At 45.0% G+C, this 24021-nt stretch overlaps 1 protein-coding gene across 1 annotated transcript in view; it reads left to right on the forward strand.

Moving 5' to 3' along the window:
• Window positions 1–14633: 14633 nt before the first annotated feature.
• The window catches only part of ETFA (electron transfer flavoprotein subunit alpha), an 84775-nt gene continuing 75387 nt past the window's right edge, over window positions 14634–24021 (forward strand). Inside the window, exon 1 of the mRNA XM_010330842.3 lies at window positions 14634–14765. Coding sequence (XP_010329144.2) covers window positions 14727–14765 — 39 coding nt within the window. The 5' untranslated portion in view covers window positions 14634–14726. The remainder of the gene's footprint in view (window positions 14766–24021) is intronic.

Raw genomic sequence — 24021 nt, forward strand, 5'->3', positions numbered from 1 at the left:
CAAGTCAATTCATTAGGAACGTTCATTACATCTACAGAATCTTCACTTTTGGAATATTTTATTATTATTTCTAAACAAGTCATAGGCATTTAAGAGGGGATATTATCCAAAGGTATGACTCATTGGGGTCACTTCAGGGTGGGTTCACCATGTAATAATCAAAGGAAAGCAAATCAAAGCATCATGAGCTGCCATTTTTGTTCTCACACTGGCAAGGAGGTTTTTTTTTTAACCCCAAACTTGAAAATTTCCAGTGTCAGTAGAGTGTGGGAAAATTGCCCCTTTCATAGCCTGTTACAAGGAGTGTCAAATAATACAACATTCTGAAAAGCAGCTTGGAAAAATGTGCCTTAAAACTCTAATCTCTTCGACCCAGCAAACCTTCTGCTAGAAATTATCCTATGAAAATACTTATGGGTAAAGTACGTGAACATTTAACCACAAGATTCCACACTGAAGTTTGTTGTTTGTTTGTTTGTTAGTTTTTGAGACAGGGTCTCACTCGATCACCCAGGCGGGAGTACAGTGGTGTGATCTCAGCTCACTGCAACCTCCACCTCCCAGATTCAAGGAAATCTCGAGCCCCAGTCTCTGGAGTAGCTGGGACTACAAGCGCACACCACTATGCCTGGCTAATTTTTGTATTTTTACAAAATACAAAGGATGGTTTTTCGCCATGTTGGCCAGGCTGGTCTTGAACTCCTGGCATCAAGTGATCCACCCGCCTTGGCTTCCCAAGTGTTGGGATTACAGGCGTGAGCCACTGCGCCAAGCCTGAAATCTCTTTTCTGAGCACTGAGAACATAGCCACAAATAAAAGACACAATTCCTGCCCTGCTTTATGGAAGAGGAGGGTCTGGAACAATCTGTGAGACCAGGGTTGGTATCAGTCTCCCCTCCTATCTCTCCACAGAACTAGCAGAGGAGAGCAAGCTTGGCCCTGAGCTACTGAACCATAAAGTCTTCAGGTGCTCTAGGAAGGTCAGCCAAGGGCATTAGAGGCACAGAGAGAGATCCAGTGAAACTTCACTTAGTGCCTCTTGGGCACCTGCAGGCATCTCAGCATCAGAGAAAATTCTGGTGTCCATTTCTGTCCATGAGTATATTGGAAAGATATGCATGTTTTATTAAGCTCGGAATAAGAATTCAATATTCGTATATAAATCTGAAGCTTCGCCTCAGCATTATGAAGGCTAGCGAGATGCAAGGCTAATTTGATAACGTAGGCAAATCCCTTTGCCATTAATCCCATGAATCATACATGTCTCCTCTAAGAGCTGAAATATGAATATTTTAGTACAAGTGAAATATCAATAAAGTCAAATTTCACCAATTGGGACAAACCAGGAGAAGTCAGACTACATTAGAAAATATTTTCCACTCGAGGTCACCCCTTTTTATAGTACATACATGTCTATATGTAGATTATATTAAACATCTATGAAATTAACAAAGTGTATGAGACATTGTCAAATAGCTGTTTTCACACGGAAATTAGGAGCCTGGGAATTTAAAAGCTTATTTGTTAGTACGCCTACGGATGCAGCTGACATCTGATGGAACAGTTTCAGAAAATAAATAAAACCACCCATGCACAACTGTGGATACCTTCAATGTACTTAATGTATCTTTTTCTCATAGACGATTATAATGGCTGTCTTCATTCCAGTTGGGATCCTTAATGTAAAGTCTTAGCTTCTAAACTGCAAACTGGAGAGTCTTCCAACTTGTAAGTGTCACATTTTGCAAGTTACTTGGATTATGTCAGTACCTTTAATTAGCAAGGACTCCTTCTTGTTCTTCAACTTTTATTTTAGATTCGGGTTAGGTGGATGTGCAGGTTTGTCACATGGGCATATCGCATGATGCTGAGGTTTGGGGTACAATTGATCCCATCACCCAGGTGGTGAGTACAGTACCCAACAGTTGTTCAACCCTTCCTTCCCTCCCTCCCTGCCCCTCAGTAGTTCTCATTATCTATTGTTGCTAGCTTTATGAAGGACTCCTTTTTAAATTTACTTTTATTTTTTTTGAGGCACAGTATCACTCTGTTGCCCAGGCTGGAATGCAGTGGTGCGATCACAGCTCACCACAGCCTCGACCCCCAACCCCAGGCTTAAGTGATCCTCCCGCCTCTCGGGCTCCTGAATACCTGAGATCACAGATCCACACCACCACACCAGGAGGATTTTTGTATTTTTTTTTTTGTAGAGATGGGGTTTTGCCCTATTGTCCAGGCTGGTCTTGAGCTCCTGGGCTCAAGTGATCCTCCCACCTCAGCCTCCTGAGTATCTGGGATGCAGGTGCTTGCCTCACTGTGCTGCCCAGGCTGGTAACTACCAAGTGAGGTTATAGAAGACTGAAGTTTTGTCTTGGTCTCCTCTCTCCCCACCCCCTTTATATCTTTCTCTCTGAAAGAAGCCGTATGGAGAGGTCCATGTGGTAAAGAGTTAAAGCCTCCTGCCACAGCCACATGAGTGAGCTTGGAAGCACACCTTCCTGTCTCATTTGAGTCCTCAGAGACTACAGCCCAGGCTCATGTTTTCAATGAGAGACCTCAACCAGAACCCAGCTAAGCCATTCCATGATTCCTGATCCTCACAAATGCTGTACGTGGGGGGTAATTTGTTACACAGCAATATGTTTCAAGCTGCTAAATGTGGGGGGTAATTTGTTACACAGCAATAAATAATAAAACATGTACTACCACACGTTTCTCACCTAAACCCTGTGAGGGGCCAGGCGCAGTGGCTCATGCCTGTAATCCCAACACTTTAGGAGGCCAAGGCGGGCAGATTGTTTGAGGCCAGGAGTTTGAGACCAGCCTGAGTAATGTGGCAAAACCCTGTCTCTACCAAAAATACAAAACTTAGCTGGGTGTGGTGGTGCACACCTGTAATCCCAGCTACTTGGGAGGCTGAGGCATGAGAATTGCTTGAACCCAGGAGACAGAGGTTGCAGTGAGCCCAGATTTGCACCACTGCATTCCAGCCTGGGTGACACAGCAAGACTTGGTCTAAAAAAAAAAGGAACAAAACAAAAACCCTGTAAAGAAGGTATTAGCCTCACTCTTTTCTTTTTCTCTTTATTGTCTTTTTGTTTGTTTGTTTGTTTTTGTTTTTGAAACAGGGTCTGGCTCTGTCGCCCAGGCTGGAGTGCAGTGGTACGATCATAGCTCATGTAGCATCGATCTCCCAGGCTCATGTGATTCTCCCACCCCAGCCTCCCAAGTAGCTGGGACTACAGGCGTGTACTACCATGCCTGGCTAATTTTTCTATTTTTTGTAGAGATGGGGTTTCACCATGTTGCCCAGGCTGGTCTCCAATCCCTGAGCTCAAGCAATCAGCCCACACCTCAACGTCCTACAGTGCTGCTATTACAGACGTGAACCACCACACCCAATCTAGCCTCACTTTTTTTTTCCCAAGAAAGACACACAAGATCAGTGAGATTAAGGAGCCTTTATAAAACTTCTCAGCTTAACATAGAAAAGACTGGATACAGTCCCAGGTCAGGCACCTGCTATCTCCGAGAAAACAAAATCATCACACTTCTCTTACTCAAATAATCTTCCCACTGAGTCTGTCACTCTGTTATCATTTGGGATTTCAACATCTGGTACTAATAAGAGTAGTAATTATTAAAAATATACCACGGGAAGCTGTTTGTGTAACTCATAAATGTTCGCGGTTTCACGGTCATGATTTTCAAATAGAGAAATGACAACATGTGGGAGGGAAACAGATAACCTGATAGGAGAGTCAGAGAGTGGCACAGTCAGAATCACCTGCGGTTATTTTTTAGCACAAAGAAAGAACTCCTGTTGGCAGACATTGCTAGAAAGGTAGGTCCATTTTCATCTGTGGTATTCAGAAAGGCGCAACGTCATTGCAAAATAATTGCTCATTGAGGACGCACACGGGCCTTGAAAATATCAAGCAGGTTTCAGAAATACAGGCCCATTTCTACATGGCCCGTACATAAATGGCAGAAGGGACCACCCAGAAGCAGAGCCCTGGGGTCCGATCTCCATCAGCTTTCAAACGGTTAGCAGCAACAACCAGTCTGCTGTGCACGAGCAGCTTCTAGACACAGCTCTGCCCCTCCCACCCATTCAGCTATAGAAAGCAGTGCATTTCGAGCCATGCAGATGGATAATAGAGAGAATTGCACGTTAAATTTGGTGTAAAGCAGTTTTCACTCACGGAATCCTAAAACGCTGGTGGTTCAAAGTTGGTGTGTGAGACGCGTTACAGGGCCTTTGTAATTATCAACAGTTAAGGCACTGGCCTTTTCAAGTGATTTACCTTTCATGTTTAAAGACAACGTAAAAGAGAGGACTTATCATAACATCCCTCACCCTCACAGGAAATTTGTGTCTTATGTTTCAGTTTTATTGAGATAAAATAAATATATAACATACATCCTATGCAACGTACTCATTTAAAGTGTGTAATTCAATGGCTATTGGCATATTTTCAGAGTTGCGGCACCATCACCACAACCAATTCCGGGATGTTTTCATCATGTCCAGAAGAACGCCCGTGCCCATTAGCAGTCACTCCCCATCCCTCCGTCCATCTTCCTGGCTCTTAGCACTGCTCACCCTCTTTCTGTGTCTATAGATTTGCCTATTCTGGATATTTCATGCAAATGGAATTAATGCAGCATGTCTTTTGTGACTGGATTCTTTCACACATACCGTTTTCGGCGTTCATCCGTGTGGTGGCATGCATCCGTACTTCATTCCTTCTTATTACTGAATTAAAAGATTCTATTTTATGAATATACCACATTTTGCTTATCTATTCTTCAGCTGCTACACATTTTGGTTGTTTTAACTTTCTGGCTATTATGTATAATGCTGCTATGGACATTTGGAGTTATTTTTGTTCTTTCTTTGTTTAAAACGGAGTCGCGCTCTATCACCCAGGCTGGAGTAAAGCGGTGTGATCTTGGCTCACTGCAACCTCCACCTCCCAGTTCAAGCAATTCTCGTGCCTCAGTCTCCTGAGTAGCTGGGGTTACAGTCGCACACCATCACGCCTGGCTTATTTTTTTATTTTTAGTAGGGATGGGGTTCCACTGTGTTGCCCAGGCTGGGCTCAAACTTATGAGCTCAAGTGATCTGCCTGCCTTGGCCTCCCAAAGTGCTGGGATTACAGGCACGAGCCACTGCACCCGACCTGCTATGGACATTTGTGTGCGAGTTTTAATGAGACATATATCTTCAATTCCCCTAGGTAACACCTAGGAGTGGAATTGCTGGGTCATACGGTAACTCTGTGTTCAACATTTTGAAGAACTGACAGAATGATCACCAAACCAGCCACATCAGTTAGGCGGGCTCTCCAGCAATGTACGAGGGTACCAGTTTCTCTACATCCTCGACAATCCTTTGCTGGGAGGTGGGGTGGTAGGAGTGTGATGGCTAAAGAGTCTGAAGTTTCTTTCTGAGGTGAAAATATTCTCAAACACTGTGATGATGGTCATACAATTCTGCAAATATACTAAAAATCATTGATTTGTATACATTAAATGGGTAGCTTGTATGGCCTGTGAATTATATCTTCTTTTTTTTCCTTAAGACGGGGTTTCACCATATTGGTCAGGCTGGTCTTGAACTCCTGACCTCAGGTGATCCGCCCACCTCAGCCTCCCAAAGTGCTGGGATTACAGGTGTGAGCCACTGCGCCCGGCTGAATGATACCTTAATAAAAGTTATTTAAAACAATCAATCAAACAAAAGCGGCAAATGCCAGAGGGGTGAGGAAGAGGGAGAGAGAAAGCGTAGGCCAGACAGTCCAAGGTTTCATACATGCAGCTGCTCATCCGGTCCCCGACTCATTCATTTGTTCACTCACGAAGTATGCACAGAGTATCTGTGAGTACCAGACATTGTTCTAGGTGCCACGGATACCACAGTGAATAGAACAAAGTCCTTGTTCTGAAAAATTAAACATAGTAAGGGAATGGAAAAAATCAGGGAGGTGGTGAGGAAAAGCCCAACCCATGGGGTATAGTAGTTTTGAAGCTAAGACCTCAATGAAGAGTGATAGCAAACCGTGTAGAAGATCCGGAGCTGAAGCATTCCAAACAGAAGGAACAGCAAGGGCAAAGGCCCTCAAGGCACGAGCATGCGTTTTTGTGTGTGTTTTGTTTGTTGGTTTGGTTTGGTTCTGTTTTTTTGAGATGGAGTTTCACTCTTGTTGCCCAGGCTGGAGTGCAATGGCGCGGCTTCAGCTCACTGCAACCTCTGCCTCCCGGGTTCAAGTGATTCTCCTGCTTCAGCCTCCTGAGTAGCTTGGATTACAGGCATGTGCTACCAAGCCCGGATATTTTTTGTATTTTTAGTACAGATGGGGTTTCTCCCTGTTGGTCAGGCTGGTCTCAAACTCCCGACCTCAGGTGATCTGCCCGCCTCAGCCTCCCAAAGTGCTGGGATTACAGGCATGAGCCACCATGCCCAGCTCTGTTTATTTGTTTTGTTTTGTTTTTTGAGACAGAGTCTTGCTCTGTCACCAGACTGGAGTGCAGTGGCCCAATCTCGGCTCACCGCAACCTCCGACTCCCGGGTTCAAGTGATTCCTGTGCCTCAGCCTCCCGAGTAGCTGGGACTACAGGTGTGTGCCACCACGCCCAGCTAGTTTTTTATATTTTAATAGAGACTGGGTTTCACCATATTGGACAGGATGGTCTCGATCTCCTGACCTCATGATCTGCTTTCCCTGGCCTCCCAAAGTGCTGGGATTACAGGCGTGAGCCATGGCACCTGGCCTGTTTGTTTTTTAAGAGACAGGGTCTTATTCATGCCCAAGCCGGAGTACAGTGGCATAACCCTAGCGCACTGTAACCCTGAACACCTGGGCTCCAGCGATCCTCCCACCTCAGCTTCCCAAGTAGCTAGGACCACAGGTGCACACCATCATGCCTGGCGAATGTTTTGTAGAAATGGGGTTTCGCCATGTTGGCCAGCGGGTCTCTAACTCCTGGCTTCAAGTGATCCTCCCACCTCAGCCCCCCAAAGTGCTGGAATTACAGGCATGAACTATCACACCCAGCCTAATATTTTATTTTACTTTACTTTAGCCATAGTCTTGCTCTGTGGTTCAGGCTGGAGTGCGGTGGTGTGATCTCGGCTCATTGCAACCTCCGCCTCCCAGGTTCAAGTTATTCACCTGCCTCAGGCTCCCTAGTAGCTGAGGCTACAGGCACGTGCCACCATGCCTAGCTAATTTTGTATTTTTAGTAGAGATGGGGTTTTGCCATATGACCTCAAGTGATCTACCCACTTTGGCATCCCTAAGTGTTGGGATTACAGGCATAAGCCATTGTGCCTGGCCCGATATTCTATTTTAAATATGTCACATAAAAATATATATTGCATTTTGGTTGGAGGCTGTCGCTCACGTCTGTAATACTAGCATTTTGGGAGGCCGAGGTGGGCAGATCACTTGAGGTCATGTGGTGAAACCCCACCCCTACCAAAAATGCAAAAAATTAGCTGGGCATGGTGGCATGCACCTGTAATCCCAGCTGCTCAGGAGGCTGAGGCACGAGAATTGCTTAAACCTGGGAGGTGGAGGTTGCAGTGAGGCAAGATTGTTCCCCGGCATGCCAGCCTGGTGAGAAAGTGAGACTCTGTCTCAAAACAAGAAAAACAATATATAGTCCATTTTAAATTTTCTAAATTTTTGAATGGCTGTTCTCCTATGAGTTGGGAATACTGCGGTGAGTGCTTAGTCTGTCACCATATATCATATTATTTTAGCATAGCTCTGCTGTTACTGCATAAAAAAAACAATGAAAACAGATTAATTCACACTTCACGGGATTATCGTTCAGGCCTGCGTATCAGTTCAGCTACTGCTTCTGCACAGTTCTGCTGGCTCATCCCTCACACAGGTGCAGCTCCTACGGGCACTCCCTAACTACCATCATGTATTCTGAACTCGTCTCGAGCCTGCATCCAAGGGAAAGCAGGAGGGCCGTAGTAGTTGAGAAAACGGGTGGTAAGTTGGGGGTCTGAGCTGTGTCACTCCTTGCCAGTCTAGCACGGAGGACCACAACCTTGCTGGCAGCTGGAACGAGCCTTTGGCATACGGTGGTATCCAATTGTTAAGACCGCACTCATGGCGAATTGGGATGGGATACTTGTGGAAGAAAATATGGGGGAAATAGTAAAGAGAGTGACACTGGGTGACAATTGCTAAGCTCCCTGCCCTGGATAAAAATTATAAAGGTGTAGGAATAGTTAACAGGCAATTGAGAACCATGTATAAAAGCCAGAGGACCTCCTTGGCAGCGCACAATGAGGTAAACTTTAAGGATCTAACCTTCGAGGATCGTTTTCCTGTTTAACTCACTAGTGTTATCCCTCCAGGAACCAGAATGAACCTGGAAGATGACAGGAAACTATCACAGACTGACAGAAATAGTGGCCCTGTTGCCGCCGCCACACCGGTTTTGGTGTCTTGGCTAGAGCAGAGTAACACAGTCCCGGGTACATTTTATGTGGACATCGATTTGGTGAATCGGTTTTTTTCTAGCCCTAGGAGGAAAGTGGATCAGAAACAGTATGCATTCCCATGGAACAAACAACCGTACACATTCACAGCTTTGCCCCAGGGCTATGTTAACGTTCAGCATCTGTCAATCACAACGCAGCCTGAAGAGATCTGGACCATCTGGACATACTGTAGAACGTCGCATTGATCTTTTACATCAATCACATTACATTGATTCAGCTGGATAGAGAAAAGTGGATGGCACCTTAGAGTCCTTGATGATGCATGTATTCTAGAGGATGGGAGATAAATGCTGCAAAGATTCAAGGGCCTGCCACATATGATGTTTAGGAGTCGAGAGTCAGGGCATGCCGGGAGATCTCATCCAAAGAAAAAGACAAATTATTGCCTCTTGCACCTCCCGCCATGTAGAAAGAAGCGTAAGACCTGGTAGGCCTCTTTGGGTTCTGGACACAGTATATTCCACACCTGGAGATACTGCTCCGACCCATGCCATCAGTGCAGGTGACACAAAAGGCTGCCAGCATTCAGTGGAGCTCAGAGCATCAAAATGCTACACGGCAGGTCCAGGCGGTGTGCTACCTGGTCAATTTGTGCTTCCATAGATGGTATTAGTGTTAGTGGCAGGAAAAGATGCCGCGTGGAGTTTATGACAAACTGTACTGGGAGAATGACGGCAGAGGCCCCTGCGGTATCGGAGCAAGGCCATGCCATCTTCGGTGGAGACTTACGTGCCTTTTGAGAAAAACTCCTGGTGTGCTACTGGCCTCATCATGGACACCAAGTGACCACATGCCACGAATTACCCATCACGAGCTGGGTTCTGTCAAACCCACCGAGTCGCAATACCAGGCAGTCAGTAACAATGCATCCTGAGATGGAACTGGTACATCTGGGACTTGACACAAGTAAGACCAGAAGGTACAAGCAAGTGGCATGAGCTGACAGCCTAGACCCCCATGAATACCACTATTGCATCAGCACCCCTCCCCTGGTGCACCCTTCTGGCTGTAGGTAGGGTCCTTTATGACCAGCTGACAAGAGGGGGAAACATCCTTTACTTGGTCGACGGAGGGTCTGCTGAGCATGTGCGTTCAAGCTGAAAACAGATGGCAGTTACATGATAGCCCTGCTTAGGGACAGCCTTGAAAGACAACGGGAAAGTAAAATCTCCGTGGGCAGAGCTCCAGGATGTGCACTTGGTCTTTTCCTGCACGGAGAGGCATCTCAAGCATAGAATATCTATGTACTGAGGGGCAACGAGGAATGGCCTCCCTGGCTAGCCAGGGCCCTGGAAGAAGAAAAGTGGACATGGAAGATGGTGGACAGGGAGGTCTGGGTAGGGGCATGAGGATGGATGTCTGGAGTGGGCATAAAGTATGAAGATGCTTGTATAACATGTTAACACTCACCAGAAACCATCCACCACTGAAGAGCCACCGTGTAACTACAAGGACAAAAATGTCTGCTCCAGTTGACCGTAGTCGGCCTCTGTCATCAGCCACCTCATGCTGGTACTAAGGGCATAGGCATGAAATGACCACAGTGGCAGAGAGAGAGGTGGTAGGAGCCTAACAGTGTGGGCTCCCACTTACGAAGGCTGATTGAGCTGCTGCTGCTGCTGAACGAGTCCCCAGTAGGGCATCCTTCCTGCAGGAGACCAGCTGACCCTGTGGTACAAATCGACCACATGGAACCCCTTCTATCTGGGAAAAGGCAAGATTCATCATCCTAACTACATGGAATCACTTTCATCCGGAAAAAGTCAAGACTCACATTTATTTATTTATTTATTTATTTATGAGACGGAGCCTCACTCTGTCACCCAGGCTGGAGTTGAGTGGTACGATCTCAGCTCACTGCAACCTCCACCTCCCAGGTTCAATTGATTCTCCTGCCCCAGCCTCCTGAGTAGCTGGGATTATAAGGTGTCCACCACCACACTCAGCTAATTTTTGTATTTTTAGTATATTTTTGTATTTTCACCATGTTGGTCAGGCTAGTCTCAAACTCCTGACCTCAGGTGATCTGCCTGCCATGGCCTCCCAAAGTGCTGGGATTACAGGCAGGAGCCACTGTGCCCAGCCTATGTGTGTCAAGAAAACACATATATTCTGGGTACTGTTTAGCTTTCCTGTCCTCAAGACCTTAGTCAGCACCATTATCTATCTGAGGGCTTCTCCAGTATCTGATTCACTGTCACAGGATCCCACATAACATCGCATCAGACCAGGGACCCAATTTACTGCAATGGAGGTGCAGAAATGAGTTGGTGATCACAGGATTCCCTAAGCAATTCACAGTCTGCATCGTCCAGACACTGCCATCCTGATAGAATATCAGAATGGCTGCTGAAGGCCCACTGGAAGCAGCAGCTTGGAGGCAGCACTTGATAAGGGTGGGGTTCATCTTCCAGGATACTCCTTGAATATAGTGCTAGGACTTGTAGGGCTAGAAGTCTTTGTCCCCAAGGGGGGAATCTTTCACCAGAGGACACAGCAAGAGTCCCACTGAGCTATAAGCCACAGTTGTCACCTGGGCACTTTGGGCACCTTGTGTGCAGGGACCAGAAGACCAGAAGGGGAGTCGTCTTGGCTAAGAGTGATCCGCTTGGGTGCCTCTGACTACTCCGTTGCCCAATTGTGACAATAAACAGGCAGTGTGGCAACCCTGGCTTGAGAAGGGCATGCTGGTCAGGGGTTCAGATCCTCAGTCCACGAGGCAGGATGGAGGCATTAGCCACGAAGACCAGGGAAGGTGCTAGCTGGGGGAGGGGGGATTTAGAATGGATGCTGAGGTGACCCCCAGAGAGTCACAGCAGCTGGGGCTGTAGTTTGTCCCGGGAACTTTCTTCTAAGTTTCCAGCAGGAATCCTGGAGGAGCTGCTCCTGAAATTGGCTTACGGAGAAGGTGTTGCTCCAAATATGCTGGAGTCACCTTCAAGGGTCAACCGTGGCAGTCCTTGAATCCTCCCTCCTCTACCCTCTCTTTTCTGCTCTTTCTTCTTTGGACAAATATTTATTTTCTTTTTCTTTTTCATTTTGAGATGGAGTCTTGCTCTGTCACCCAGGCTGGAGTGCAGTGGCACAATCTCGGCTCACTGCAAACTCTGCCTCCTAGGTTCAAGTTATTCTCATGTCTCAGCTGCTTGAGTAGGTGACATTACAGGAATAAGCCACCACACCTGGCTAATTTTTGTATTTTGGTAGAGATGGGGTCTTGCCATGTTGGCCAGGCTGGTCTCAAACTCCTGACCTCAAGTGATCCACCTGCTTTGGCCTCCCAAAGTGCCGGGATTAGAGGTGTGTGCCACTGCGTCCAGCCCATTGGACAAATATTTCTACAAATTCTCTATGAACATCTGCAAATAAGAACCCAGTAATAAGCTGGGCATGGTGCCTCACGCCTGTAATCCCGGCATTTTGGGAGAACAAGGCAAGTGGATCGCCTGAGGTCAGGAGTTTGAGACCTACCTAACACGGTGAAACCCCATCTCTACTAAAAATACAAAAATTAGCTGGGCGTGGTGGTGGCCACGTGTAATCCCAGCTACTTGGCAGGCTGAGGCAGGAGAATTGATTGAACCTGGGAGGTGGAGGTTGCAGTGAACTGAGATCAAGCCACTGTCCTCCAGCCTGAGCTGCAGAGTGAGACTCTGTCTCAAAAATAAAATAAATTAATAAAATAAAAATAAGTAAATAAAAAGAAACCATGGGTCCTGCCACCAAAGCAGCTCATAACGGAGTGGGGAAATCATATACCTCTAGGGAAAATCCGCTAGTAGAAATTTCTTAGCACACACATTTCTCTGGCACATAACCCGCATGTGACTGTAGAACCCTGACGCCCCTTCATCCCAAAGCCTCAGAGGGTGTTTCATGTGTGATCGAAACAGGTCTGGTCAGGTGTCACAACTTTGCCCATTTTCAGCCTCTCCCTCAGCTCCGACCTGCTCTGCCAGGAATCCCAGGGACACCGAGCCTCTGCTGTGCACAGCTGCTGTTGATTTTCCCTCCTAACAACTCTCCCCTTTTCTGTTTCGCTTTGTCCTGAGCGAGCAGGCAGGGAAGGAGGTGAGTTTGTATCTCGGGTTTTTACACGGTTTTTAGTAAAATATCCTTTTCCATTTTTAAATTTTTACTAAAAGGACCCTTCCCTCTTCCTTCCATTCCCACAGGTCTCAGATTCGAGTTCAGTGGGGGACTGCGTTAGGAGGCAAATGCAGTGAGACATGGAATGCTAAATTGCCCCTCCCACAGGCAGATTTACTGGGAGGCAGGGGTCCACAGCTCCATCCGCCACATGAATTCAGACATTTTTGAAGTGGCTGCTTATGTTTAAGATGGGTCCTCACCTCCTTGTTCACAGAGCTAGAAGAGTGAGGAAGAGGAAATGATTGATTTATCCTGAAGAATCGAGAAAGCTTACAAAAGAAATGTCACTTGGGCCGGGCATGGTGGCTTGATGCCTGTAATCCCAGTACTTTGAGAGGCCAAGGCGGGAGGATCACTTGAGGCCAGGAGTTCAAGACCAGCCCTGGGTAACAGAATGGGACCCTGTCCCTACAAAAAAAGGAAAAAGAAAAAAAATAGCTGGGCATGGTGGCACAGGACTGTAACCCCAGCCACTTATGAGGCCGAGGCAGGAGGACTGCTTGTTCCCAGTGAGCTGTGATGGCACCACTGCACTCCAGCCTGGGAAACAGAGTGGGACCTTGTCTTAAAACAAAATAAAAGAAGAATTGTCACTTGAGCTGGGTTTTAAAGAGGCTTGTCAGATGGGGAAGGGACTCATCGACAGAGGGATGACCAGAAAAGCACAGGGCCCTTAGCATGCTTGTTGGTTCAGACAAGACTCTTGCTCCAGGGAATTTACACTCCGATGCAGGGAGATCCGCAATAAACAAACAAACACGTGCATCCGGTTAGGAGGTGATAAAAAAAAGAAGAAAAATCAAACAAGGTGATAGGGAGTTTGGGAGGCGCCTGAGTGCTATTTTAGGTACAGAGGCCAAGATCAGCCTTTCTGTAAATGCATTTTTTGAGCAGAGACCTGAATGAAGTCAGGACGTAAGCCACGCCACACGAGTAGCAAGGGAAGAGCATTTCAGGCAGAGGGAACAGTCAGAGTGCAAAGCTCTGAGAAGAGCAGCCTTGTGTGCTCAAGAAGGCCTGTGTGTCTGGGGCACGGTGAGAGAAGAGGGTAGTGGGAGGGGCGGGAGCTGTCGCAGGGCTTTGGGCAGAGGTCATGATCAGTCCATCGGTCCGGAGAAGAGGCTTCTAGAAGCATGGGTAGAAGCATAAAGACCAGCTAGGAGGCTTTGCAATGATCCAGCTGAGAGATATAGGGTCCTGAGTGAAGGTGGTTCTGGCGGAGGAGTAAAGGGTGTTGGAGGAAATTGCTGGATTCTGGTTATCTTTTGAAGGTAGAGTCAACGGGATTTGTTAATAGACTAGATAACATTGGAAAGGTACGTTGTTGCTGAATTGGGAATTGAGCTAATTCCCGAACATATCACTTCCCTACTTAAAAATGTCGTGACGAAGTCCGGACTCATCAGCGGTCATTTATTCATTTGCTGATTCATTCAACACATACTGATTAAATGCCTACTATGGGCCAGGCATTGCGCTAGGTGTTGCAGACAGACACAAAATGTAAAAGCAGGGCATACTTTCTGCCCTTAGAGATCTTAGTCAGACGGGTGAGACAGACAAGTACCCAGGTCATCACAACTCATATGACAATTGCTACCATGGGGAAGGACGGGGGGCGGGGAAACAGGGGCATACGGGAAAGGCATCTAACTGGAGTTAGCACGGCTCCACTCGTGTGTCACCCCGCGGTCAGCTCAGTTTTGAGGTTCACTCTAACAACTGCGGGGCTGGGAGACAGGACAGGCTGGGCTCCGTCATCCGCGGGCTCAGTCTCCGCAGCTCCGCGGCCCGGGCGCCCTCGAGGAGCCCCAGGGCACAGCCTCACCTTTGCCCCACTTCCCAGTCTCGCTCCGGACTTCCCGCCCCTCATTGGCTGCGCGGCCGTCCAATGGGCAGGCGGGAACCGCGGGCGCGCGCTCCCGGCCTGGGGCGTCCGATCTCGCTCGCGCGTCTCGCGAGCGTTAGGTGCCTGGAGGAGGCGGCGCCGCTCGGCCGGGCACCGGCTGCTGGGAGGCCGAGGTTGCGGCGGGAGCGGAGACGATGTTCCGAGCGGCGGCTCCGGGGCAGCTCCGGAGGGCGGTGAGTCCGGACGGGGAGGGCGAGCCCAGGGACGGTCCCCCCTCACCCTGCCGTCCCTGTGGGGTCTTGCAAAGGTCCCCGGCTCCCTCGGACCCGACCAGCCCTCGCGCCCGCCGGCAGGTCCCAGCCTGGGGCTTGTTCCGAAGTTCTGGGGCCTGCCCTGGACTCCTTCCGGGCCGCCAGCTCGGGGCAGAGGTCAGAGGTCGGGGGTCAAGGTGACCCCGAGTGATGGGGGTTTGCGCGTCTGCCGCCCGTCCTCCTGGCCCACTGTCTGCCCTGCCGCTTCCCACCTTTCTCGGTCACTCTGGGCGCTTTCGGGCCGCCGGGTCCTCCGCATTTGTTCCACACCCGAGGGAACAAAATGTCGCCGGCGAATGCCCTGGCGGGGAAAGTTTAAAACCTGGATTTGTTCCAGAGGCCGACGGTTCTGGAAGAAGTAAACCCTTCGGGCGCGCTGTGGCTGCTCCGACCCACTCACCTAGGGCCGGGGTGGGCCGGGGTGGGAGGCGGCGCGGCTGGTTGTGGAAGCTGGCTCTGCTCTCCGGCTTACGGAACGGGGCTGAGTCTGGGGGTTGCGTGTGTAAAACCTGTGGTCCGATTTGCCAGCTTTGGCTAATTTTCAAAGGCAGACGCCTTTTTATATCCTGACCTGCTTTTAACCAGCATATTGTAGGTTAAATAGCCAGGTAGCTGGTGACAGTGGCACATTTTCGGTGTTTCATGAGTGACAAACCACATTTCTCTCTCCCGTTGTGAGAAGGACTGCGAGGAAATATATTTTCGTTCTCAATGCTGTGGGAGAGTAGTATTTGGAGACCAGTCGTAAGCCCAGTAATAATTTATATTGTGGATTCTGTAGTTTTCCTAATTTACATTTAGGTGAAAGAAGAAACAAGATTGGTAAACTTGGGTCAGAAACTTACCTAATGGTTTGTACCTTTTCTAATTTTTTTTTGTACATGGATATTTTCCCCATCCAGTCCTGGGATTTTTCTCTCTGAGGTATAGCTGGAGCTCTTTCTAGATGTCTGTAGACATTGGACTCTTTTTTCTTTTTTGAGACAGGGTCTGGCTCTGTTGCCCAGGCTGCAGTGGAGTGCATTGGCACCATCTGGGCTCACTGCAAACCTTCGCCTCCCAGGTTCATGCGATTCTCCTCAGCTTCCCAAGTAGCAGGGACCACAGGTGCACATCACCACGCCTGGTTAATTTTTTTTTCCTGTATTATTATTATTATTTTTTTAATAGAGATGGGGTTTTGATATATTGCCCAGGCTGATCTTGAACTCTTGGCCTCAAGTGATCCACCTGCCTTGGCCTCCCAAAGTCCCGGGATTACAGGAATAAGCTACTGCACCTGGCCTTAGACGTCTTTTTTTCCTGTGTGTATTCCTTGTTTGATAAAAAGTCCTGACCCCCGACTCCACCTTCCCCTAAAGAGTTTAAACCCGTATGTTTCAGGTTAGTGTCCTGTCTTCCCCTCAGGACATATTTCCCCCCTTAGGGGATCTAGACGTAAACAAGTGAAAGTCGTGAATTTGGGGAAATTCCAGGAACCAAACAATTCTGTGGACAGATTACAAGTCTGGCCTAAGTTAAATTATAATTGTGGTGGGGGATGGAATTTAGGACTCAGTGATTTTGTAGAGCTAACAGAAAAAAATGGAATGATTAATTCTAATTATCCACACCATTGTCTAATGTGTATAGACATGACTCCCAAATATTCCTTGTGGTTTGCCAAGGTCTTTGACCTTGACTTGTTTTTAAAATCTGAAGTCAAGCCAAGTAGAATAACTGCTTTAAAGTCATTAAGAATGTTTGAGAGATTTGAATTTCTAGCGTAAAAGAAATGGTGGCAACACTTCTAAAGTGGACACATGTATTAATAGGTACATATACCTGGTATTTAAGTTTTTAAATTTTGAAACTGTTGCACTTAGAGAAAAGTTGTAAGAACAGTAGGAAAAAATCTCAAAACCCTTTCCCTGGTTTTCCCAGCGTGTTAGCAGTTTGACACATTTGCTTTATCTTTCTACATATATACATAATACTATCTTTCTGAACCATTTGAAAGTACGTTGCAAATGTGCCCTTTACTCCTAAATAATTCAGTGATATTTTAAAAGAACGAAGAAGTTCACTTTCTAACTGCACTGTAACTGGCAATATCTGGGAGTTTCACAATAAAATACTGTTTTCTAATCTACGGATGTTCGATTTTGCCAGTTGTCTCATTAGTGCTGTTTAGAGCAATTTTCCTTATTCTGGTCTAAGACACTCCAGGTGGCCTGCATGTGGTTTTCACATCTCTTTACTCTGATAGAAAGGTTCCTCAGCCTTCCTTTGGGTTTGATGACATTGGTGAATTTGAAGAGTAAAGGCCTTCTATTTTCTTTCTTTTCCCCAGGCCTTCTGTTTTCTAGACTGTCACTCAATTTGGGTTTGTCTGCTGTTTCCTTATGATTAGATTCAGATCATGTTTTCTTGGTGGGAATAGCACAAAAGTGACACTGTGTTCGTGTGCATGGTGTTAGGAGGTACTTAACGTTGGTTTATCCCATTAGTGATTACCACTAACTTTAATTACTTAGCCAAAGTGGTGTTTGCCAGGTTTCTACACTGTCAAGTTAATACTCCTCCTTTTGTAATTTTTAACTCATTTGTGAGGAGATACATTGAGACTATGTATGTATGTAACTCTCCTATTTTTCATCAGACTTTTTTTTTTTTTTTTGAGACAGAGTCTTGCTCTGTCACCCAGGCTGGAGTGCAGTGGGGCTATTGGGGCAATTTCGGCTCACTGCGGCCTCTGTCTCCTGTTTTCAAGCAATGCTAGTGTCTCTGCCTCCTGAGTAACTGGGATTACAGGCACGTGCTACCACACCCAGCTAATTTTTGTATTTTTAGTAGAAATGGGGTTTCACCATGTTATAGCCAGGCTGGTCTTGATCTTCTGACCTCTTGATCCACCTGCCTTGGCCTCCCACAGTGCTGGGATTACAGGTGTGAGCCACTGTGCCAGGCCTCTGATCAGACTTTTACCCATTGTTAGTTTCTGTTGATTTTTGCCTGATAAATGATTACTATTACTGTGATGCAAAATGGTGATTTTCTATTTCCATGATACTCTCTACATTTTTTAGTTATTCTGCTGTATGGAAGAACATTATCTTCTTCCATATTTATGGATTTATGGATTCATGGATCTTTGTTTAGTAGGTTATAATCCATTTCTACCTTATGTTCAAGTTGTCTCATATTTATAAAGTGGGAGCCCATTCAATCTGACTCCTGCTTATTTACATATATATGTTTGCTCTCACAAGGTCAAAATAGTTTATCTCAAATCCCCACTCTTAAAATTTAAAAAAAAAATGTTCTGTAGGTAACCATTAATGCGTATAGGAAGAGGATACATTTCCAAAACCGTATTTTAAAAATTAAAGTTAGGAACTCTAGTTAAAAGATTACCATAAACTGTTAACAATGTGAATATAGTTAACACTACTAAATTATACACTTAAAATGGTTAAGATGGGGCCAGGCATGGTGGCTCACACCTGTAATCCCAGCACTTTGGGAGGCTGAGGTAGGTGGATCACCTGAGCTTAGGAGTTTGAGACCAGCCTGGGCAATATGGCAAAATGCCATCTCTACCAAAACAATTAGCCGAGCTCCATGGCACACACTTGTAGTCCCAGTTACTCAGGAGGCTGAGGCACGAGAATTGCTTGAACCTGTGAGTTCGGGGCTGTAGTGAGCCCAGATAGCATCACTGCGTTCCAGCCTGGGTGACAGACTAAGTAAGGCCCTGTTTCCAAAAAAAAAAAAAAAAAAAAAAGGATGGTGACCTTTTTGTATATATTTTTAAACCACAGTTTGTTAAACAGTTAGTATAAGTTCAGTGACTTGCATTTGGAATGTAAGTTTCCGTTTTCAGTTTTGACTGATTTGTGCCATTGAGCAAAGTGTTTCATACTTGTGTGTGGGGGGATGGTCCTCAAAGTCATCTGTTAACAAAGGTAGTTTTAATATCTGTAATAAAGAGCTAGAGAACGCACCGAGAGGAAAATAAATAGGCATTTGCAGTTAGTTAATATTCCTGCAGGGATAGTAATCCTAATTATTGTTATTATTTTATTGATTTGCTCTTGAAATTGATTTATTGATGAATAAGAAGATGCCAAAAAATATTTTTGTGGTGAGTGAAGCAGCGCTTTCAAGGTCATTTGACTATTCTTGTCACTGCGTTCATTGCCAGGTGGGAAGGAGTATCTATCAGGATTGAGAAACTACTAAGCTGATATGAAGGAACATGACATTTTTCTGTCTGGTATTGATGAATAAGATTGAACTCTGTAATTTACATGCAAATTTAAATTTCTCTTGAAAGAAGAAAGCGAGCCAATTTTGGTGTGGTTCTAAAAGAAAATTTATTGCGTAAGGTGAATTCAGTAAAATTATGATGCCTGCCAATGTGTCTACTAAGAGTCTTGTCTGTTCTTAAAGTGAAGTAAATTGACTGTGTTTTTAGTATTACAGTCAATGTCATATAACATTTCTGGTCATGCTTAAAAGCTGCTATATTTTATTACTAAAAAGATTAAAGGAAGCATTTAAAGTACAGAAATATAATATACATTTTAAAAATTACAAAATGTATGTTAAAATAGGGATAGGTGACCTTAATTATATATTATTTATCCATTTGGGTGTGACTTGGAAAGACTTTATAGCGTATTCTTGCCATTTTATTTATTTTTTTAATTAAGAAGTAAACTCCACCCTTCCCCCATACCCTTTTTACACCTGATTTCCAAAGATGATTGGGGCGGCGGTATAGGTTAAAATCATTCTTACTCCTTGAGGTTGTAAGTAGGTTTGTAAGAGAAAGTATGGAGATTTCAGCTTTTTCCCCCCCCTGCTTCTTTTAGCATCTGTGGTAGTTTACTATGTGAATATACAGTTCAAGTCATAGCAAGAACTCTAAAAAACTGAAAAGTAAAAGCAATTTCAAAAATGAAGCTGATGCTGGGCACAGTTTCATATGCCTGTAGTCACAGCTACTCAGGTGGCTGAGGCAGGAGGATCACTTGAGTTCAGGAGACCAGCCAGGGCAACATAGCAAGCAAGACCCAATCTCAAACACCACACCCCATCCAAAAAAACCCAAAAACTATTGAGGTTGAATAAGAGAAGGACCAACATGTGTTCGTTGGACTTAGCTGTAATGAACTTTTTGGTGACTTTGGAAGGATTGGATTCAGTGTTGTGGAAGTAAAAGCCGGTTTGAGTGAATAATTGAGAAAATGGGAGGTGAGATAGTGGAGTTGATCTCTGTGGAAATTATTTTCAAGAAGTTTGGCTTTAAAGGGTCCAGAGAGGGTGATAACCTCTTTAAACTCTGCCCATAAGAAGTGTACTGTCTCATAAAGGGCAGTCAGCTTTATATGGGTGTGTGTCTGGCATGAGAAAGAAAACTTCATAGTTTGCTATTTGCAACCAAGTCTAGTCAGAGTATAGAGAACTTCTCTAAAAATAAGACGGGGTGTCTGTTTTAGTAATATAACAGTTTATATACTGTTTAGCTACCCTTATACATATTTAAATGATTACATTATCAATGAGGAAACAGTTGCTTTTTAGTTTTTTATTATTTTAAGAAAAGTTTTCATTTAGTTACTAAATATTCATTGAGTACCAGCTGTATGCCAGAGATACCAAGTTCACAGTGGAAAACAAGAGAGACCTAGTCCCTGTCCCTGTGATGCAAGCAGATTGAGGAAGAAACACTTTATTTATTTATTTAGAGATGGAGTTTTGCAATTGTTGCCCAGGCTGAAGTGCAGTGGTGCGATCTCGGTTCACCACAACCTCCGCCTCCTGGTTTGACGTAATTCTCCTGCCTTAGCCTCAGTCTTTCAAGTAGCTGGGATTACAGGTGCCAGCCACTACACCCGGCTAATTTTATATTTTTAGTAGAGATGGGATTTCTCCATGTTGGTGAGGCTGGTCTTGAACTCCTGACCTCAGGTGATCCACCTGCCTTGGCCTCCCAAAGTACTGGGATTACAGGTGTGAGCCACCACGCCCAGCCAGAAACATGTTATTTTAAGTGTGATCATTGTTACAGAAAGAACATAGAGGCTATTTGGGAGAGGTTTAATCTAGTTAGAGGACTGGAAAACACTGAAAGGGTATCTGTGAAATTATGTTTGCACACTGAGGTGCCTTTATATTGTTATTGAGTAATAACAGCGTGAAGGGTTTTCTTTAAATAAAAACATCATTTTTTAGTTTTGTCTATCTTAAATCACTTATCATTACTTTAACTCTGTATATCATATGTGTTCTTATTAGACATTTTTTTTCCAACTTTTTTTTTAAGAGATAGGGTCTTAGTCTGTTACCCCGGCTGGAGTGCAGTGTTGTGATCTTGACTCACTGGAGCCTCAACCTCTGGGCTTAAGTGATCCTTCCATCTCAGCCTCCCAAGTAGCTGAGACTGCAGGAATGTGCCACCACATTTGGCTAATTTTTTATTATTTTTTGTAGAAACGATCTCACCATGTTGCCCAGGCTGGTCTCAAACTCCTGGGCCAATTTTATTTTAGGTTTGCAGGGTGTCTGTGCAGATTTATTACATGAGTAAATCATGTGTCTGGGGTGTTTGATTTACAGATTATTTTGCCAACCAGGTAATGAACATAGTACCCAATAGGTAGTTTTTTGATTCCCACCCTCCACCCTCAAATTGGCCCAGGTATCTATTGTTCCCTTCTTTGTATACACATGTACTCGATGTTTGGCTGCTACTTACAAGAGAGAACATTCCATGTTTGGTTTTCTGTTCCTGCATTAATTCACTTAGGATAATGGCTTTCAGCACCATCCATGTTGCTCTAAAGGACCTGATCCATTCTTTTTAATGGCTGTGCAGTATTCCAAGGTGTATATATACCACATTTTCTTTACCCAGTCCACCCTCTGCATGGGCATATAGGTTGATTCCATGTCTTTGCTATTGTGACTAGTGCTGCCATGAACGTGCACATGTATGTGTCTTTATGGTAGAATGGTTGATACACCTTTGGGTGTATACCCAATTATGGGATTGCCGGGTCCAGTGGCAGTTCTGTTTTCAGTTCTTTGAGAAATCACATTGCTTTCCACAGTGGCTGAACTAATTTGCATTCCCTTTTCTCTGCAGCCTCGCCAGCATCTGTTGTTTTTTGACTTTTAAATAGTAGCCATTCTGACTGGTGTGAGATGTCTCATTGTGATTCTTATTTGCATTTCTCTAATGGTTAGTTATGTTGAGCATTTTTATATGCTTGTTAGCCACATATGAGAAGTGTTTGTTGATCTCAATTGTCCATTCTTTAATAGGCTTGTTTGTTTTTTGCTTGTTGATTTAAGTTCCTTATAGATTCTGGTTATTAGACATTTGTCAGATGCATAGTTTGCAAATTTTACCATTCTATAGGTTGTCTGTTTACTTTGTTGTTTATTTGGCTGTGCAGAGCTCTTTAGTTTAATTAGGCCTCACTTGTAAATTTTTATCTTTGTTGCAATTGCTTTTGGAATGTTTGTAATGAAATCTTTGCCAAGGCCTATGTCCAGAACGGCATTCCTAGGTTTTCTTCTTGCATTTTTATGGTTTGAGGTCTTACTTTTTTTTTTTTTTTTTGAAATGGAGTCTGGCTTTGTCACCCAGGCTGGAGTGCAGTGGTGCAATCTTGGCTCACTGCAACCTCCACCTCCTGGGTTCAAGCGAGTCTCCTTCCTTAGCTTCCCGAATAGCTGGGATTATGGGCACCTACTACCATGCCCAGCTAATTTTTGTAATTTTAGCAGAGATGGGGTTTCACTGTGTTCGTCAGGCTGGTCTCAAACTCTTGACCTCAGATGATCCACCTGCCTTGGCCTCCCAAAGTGCTGGGATTACAGGTGTGACCCACTGTACCCAGTCTACCTTTAAATCTTTAATCCCTTTTCAGTGAATTTTTGTATATGGTAAAAGGTAGGAGTCCAGTTTCAATCTTCTGCATATGGCTAGCCAGTTATCCCAGCACCATTTATAGAATGGAGAGTCTTTTCCCCATTACTTGTTATTATTGCCTTTATTAAAGATCAGATGGTTGTGGGTGTATGGCCTTATTTCTGTGTCCTCTAACTTGTTAGGTTGTGTATGTCAGTTTTTGTACCAGTACCATACTGTTTTGGTTACTGTAGCCTTGTAATACAGTATGAAGTCCAGTAGCGTGATGTCTCCTCCTTAGTTCTTTTCATATGGCATTTCCAGGGTTAAACTAGAAACAGATGAAAGCATCAGTCGCATTAGTTTGATTATTCAAAATTTAAAAAAGTGTTCATGTGGATTCTGTCTAACGTAAAGGGAAATGTGCTGAAGGGGCCCTGGAAATCAAGAAAAAATAGTCCTGGAGTAACTGGACTTTCTGTGAAAAGGAAGCGCTACAGAGCCCTTGCTTCAGTGACTGACAGCTCTTTAAGGAGCGTCCCAGCTCCAGGGCTCTCTTGGGATCAGCTGAGATCTTTGTTGTGACTGCTTTGGGGTATTACAGTTCAGCTTCTCCCATTGCCCAGTCCTGCTCCTTGATCGCTTATGGATGTGGTTCCCATAAGTACTCCCCAGTAAACTTCCTATGCATACCCATACCTGCACACACAAGAGGAAGATACAAATGTAAGGTGACAACAAACATTTATAAACATCCATTCTGTGTAATGAATGAATGTCTCACCTTTGTGTCTAGAATGGCCTTAGCTATGTTCATTCGTGGAAGAATTAAGAAAATAGTAAATCAAGTAATTCTCCATGGTTTAGTAAGCAACATTGGAGGATGGTTGATTTAGACTCTTAAAATTGCTTTTTATAGCTCAGTGTATAGAGTAGCATTATAAAAAGAATGATAATCTGCAACGGAAAGTGGTTTTTTTTTTGTTTTTTTGTTTTTTTTTATTTGAGACACAGTCCCCAGCTCTGTCATCCAGGCTGGAGTACAGTGTTATGATCTCAGCTCACTGCCACCTCCACCTCCCAGGTTCAAGTGATTCTCCAACCTTAGCCTCCCAAGGAGCTGGGATTACAAGCATGTGCCACCACACACAGCTAATTGTTTTGTATTTTTAGTAGAGACAGGGTTTCACCATGTTGGCTAGGCTAGTCTTAAACTCCTGTCCTCAGGTGATCCACCCGCCTTGACTTCCTAAAGTGCTGGGATTATAGGCA

Source organism: Saimiri boliviensis, chromosome 2 (genome assembly GCF_048565385.1).
Source record: "Saimiri boliviensis isolate mSaiBol1 chromosome 2, mSaiBol1.pri, whole genome shotgun sequence".
Lineage (NCBI taxonomy): Eukaryota > Metazoa > Chordata > Mammalia > Primates > Cebidae > Saimiri > Saimiri boliviensis.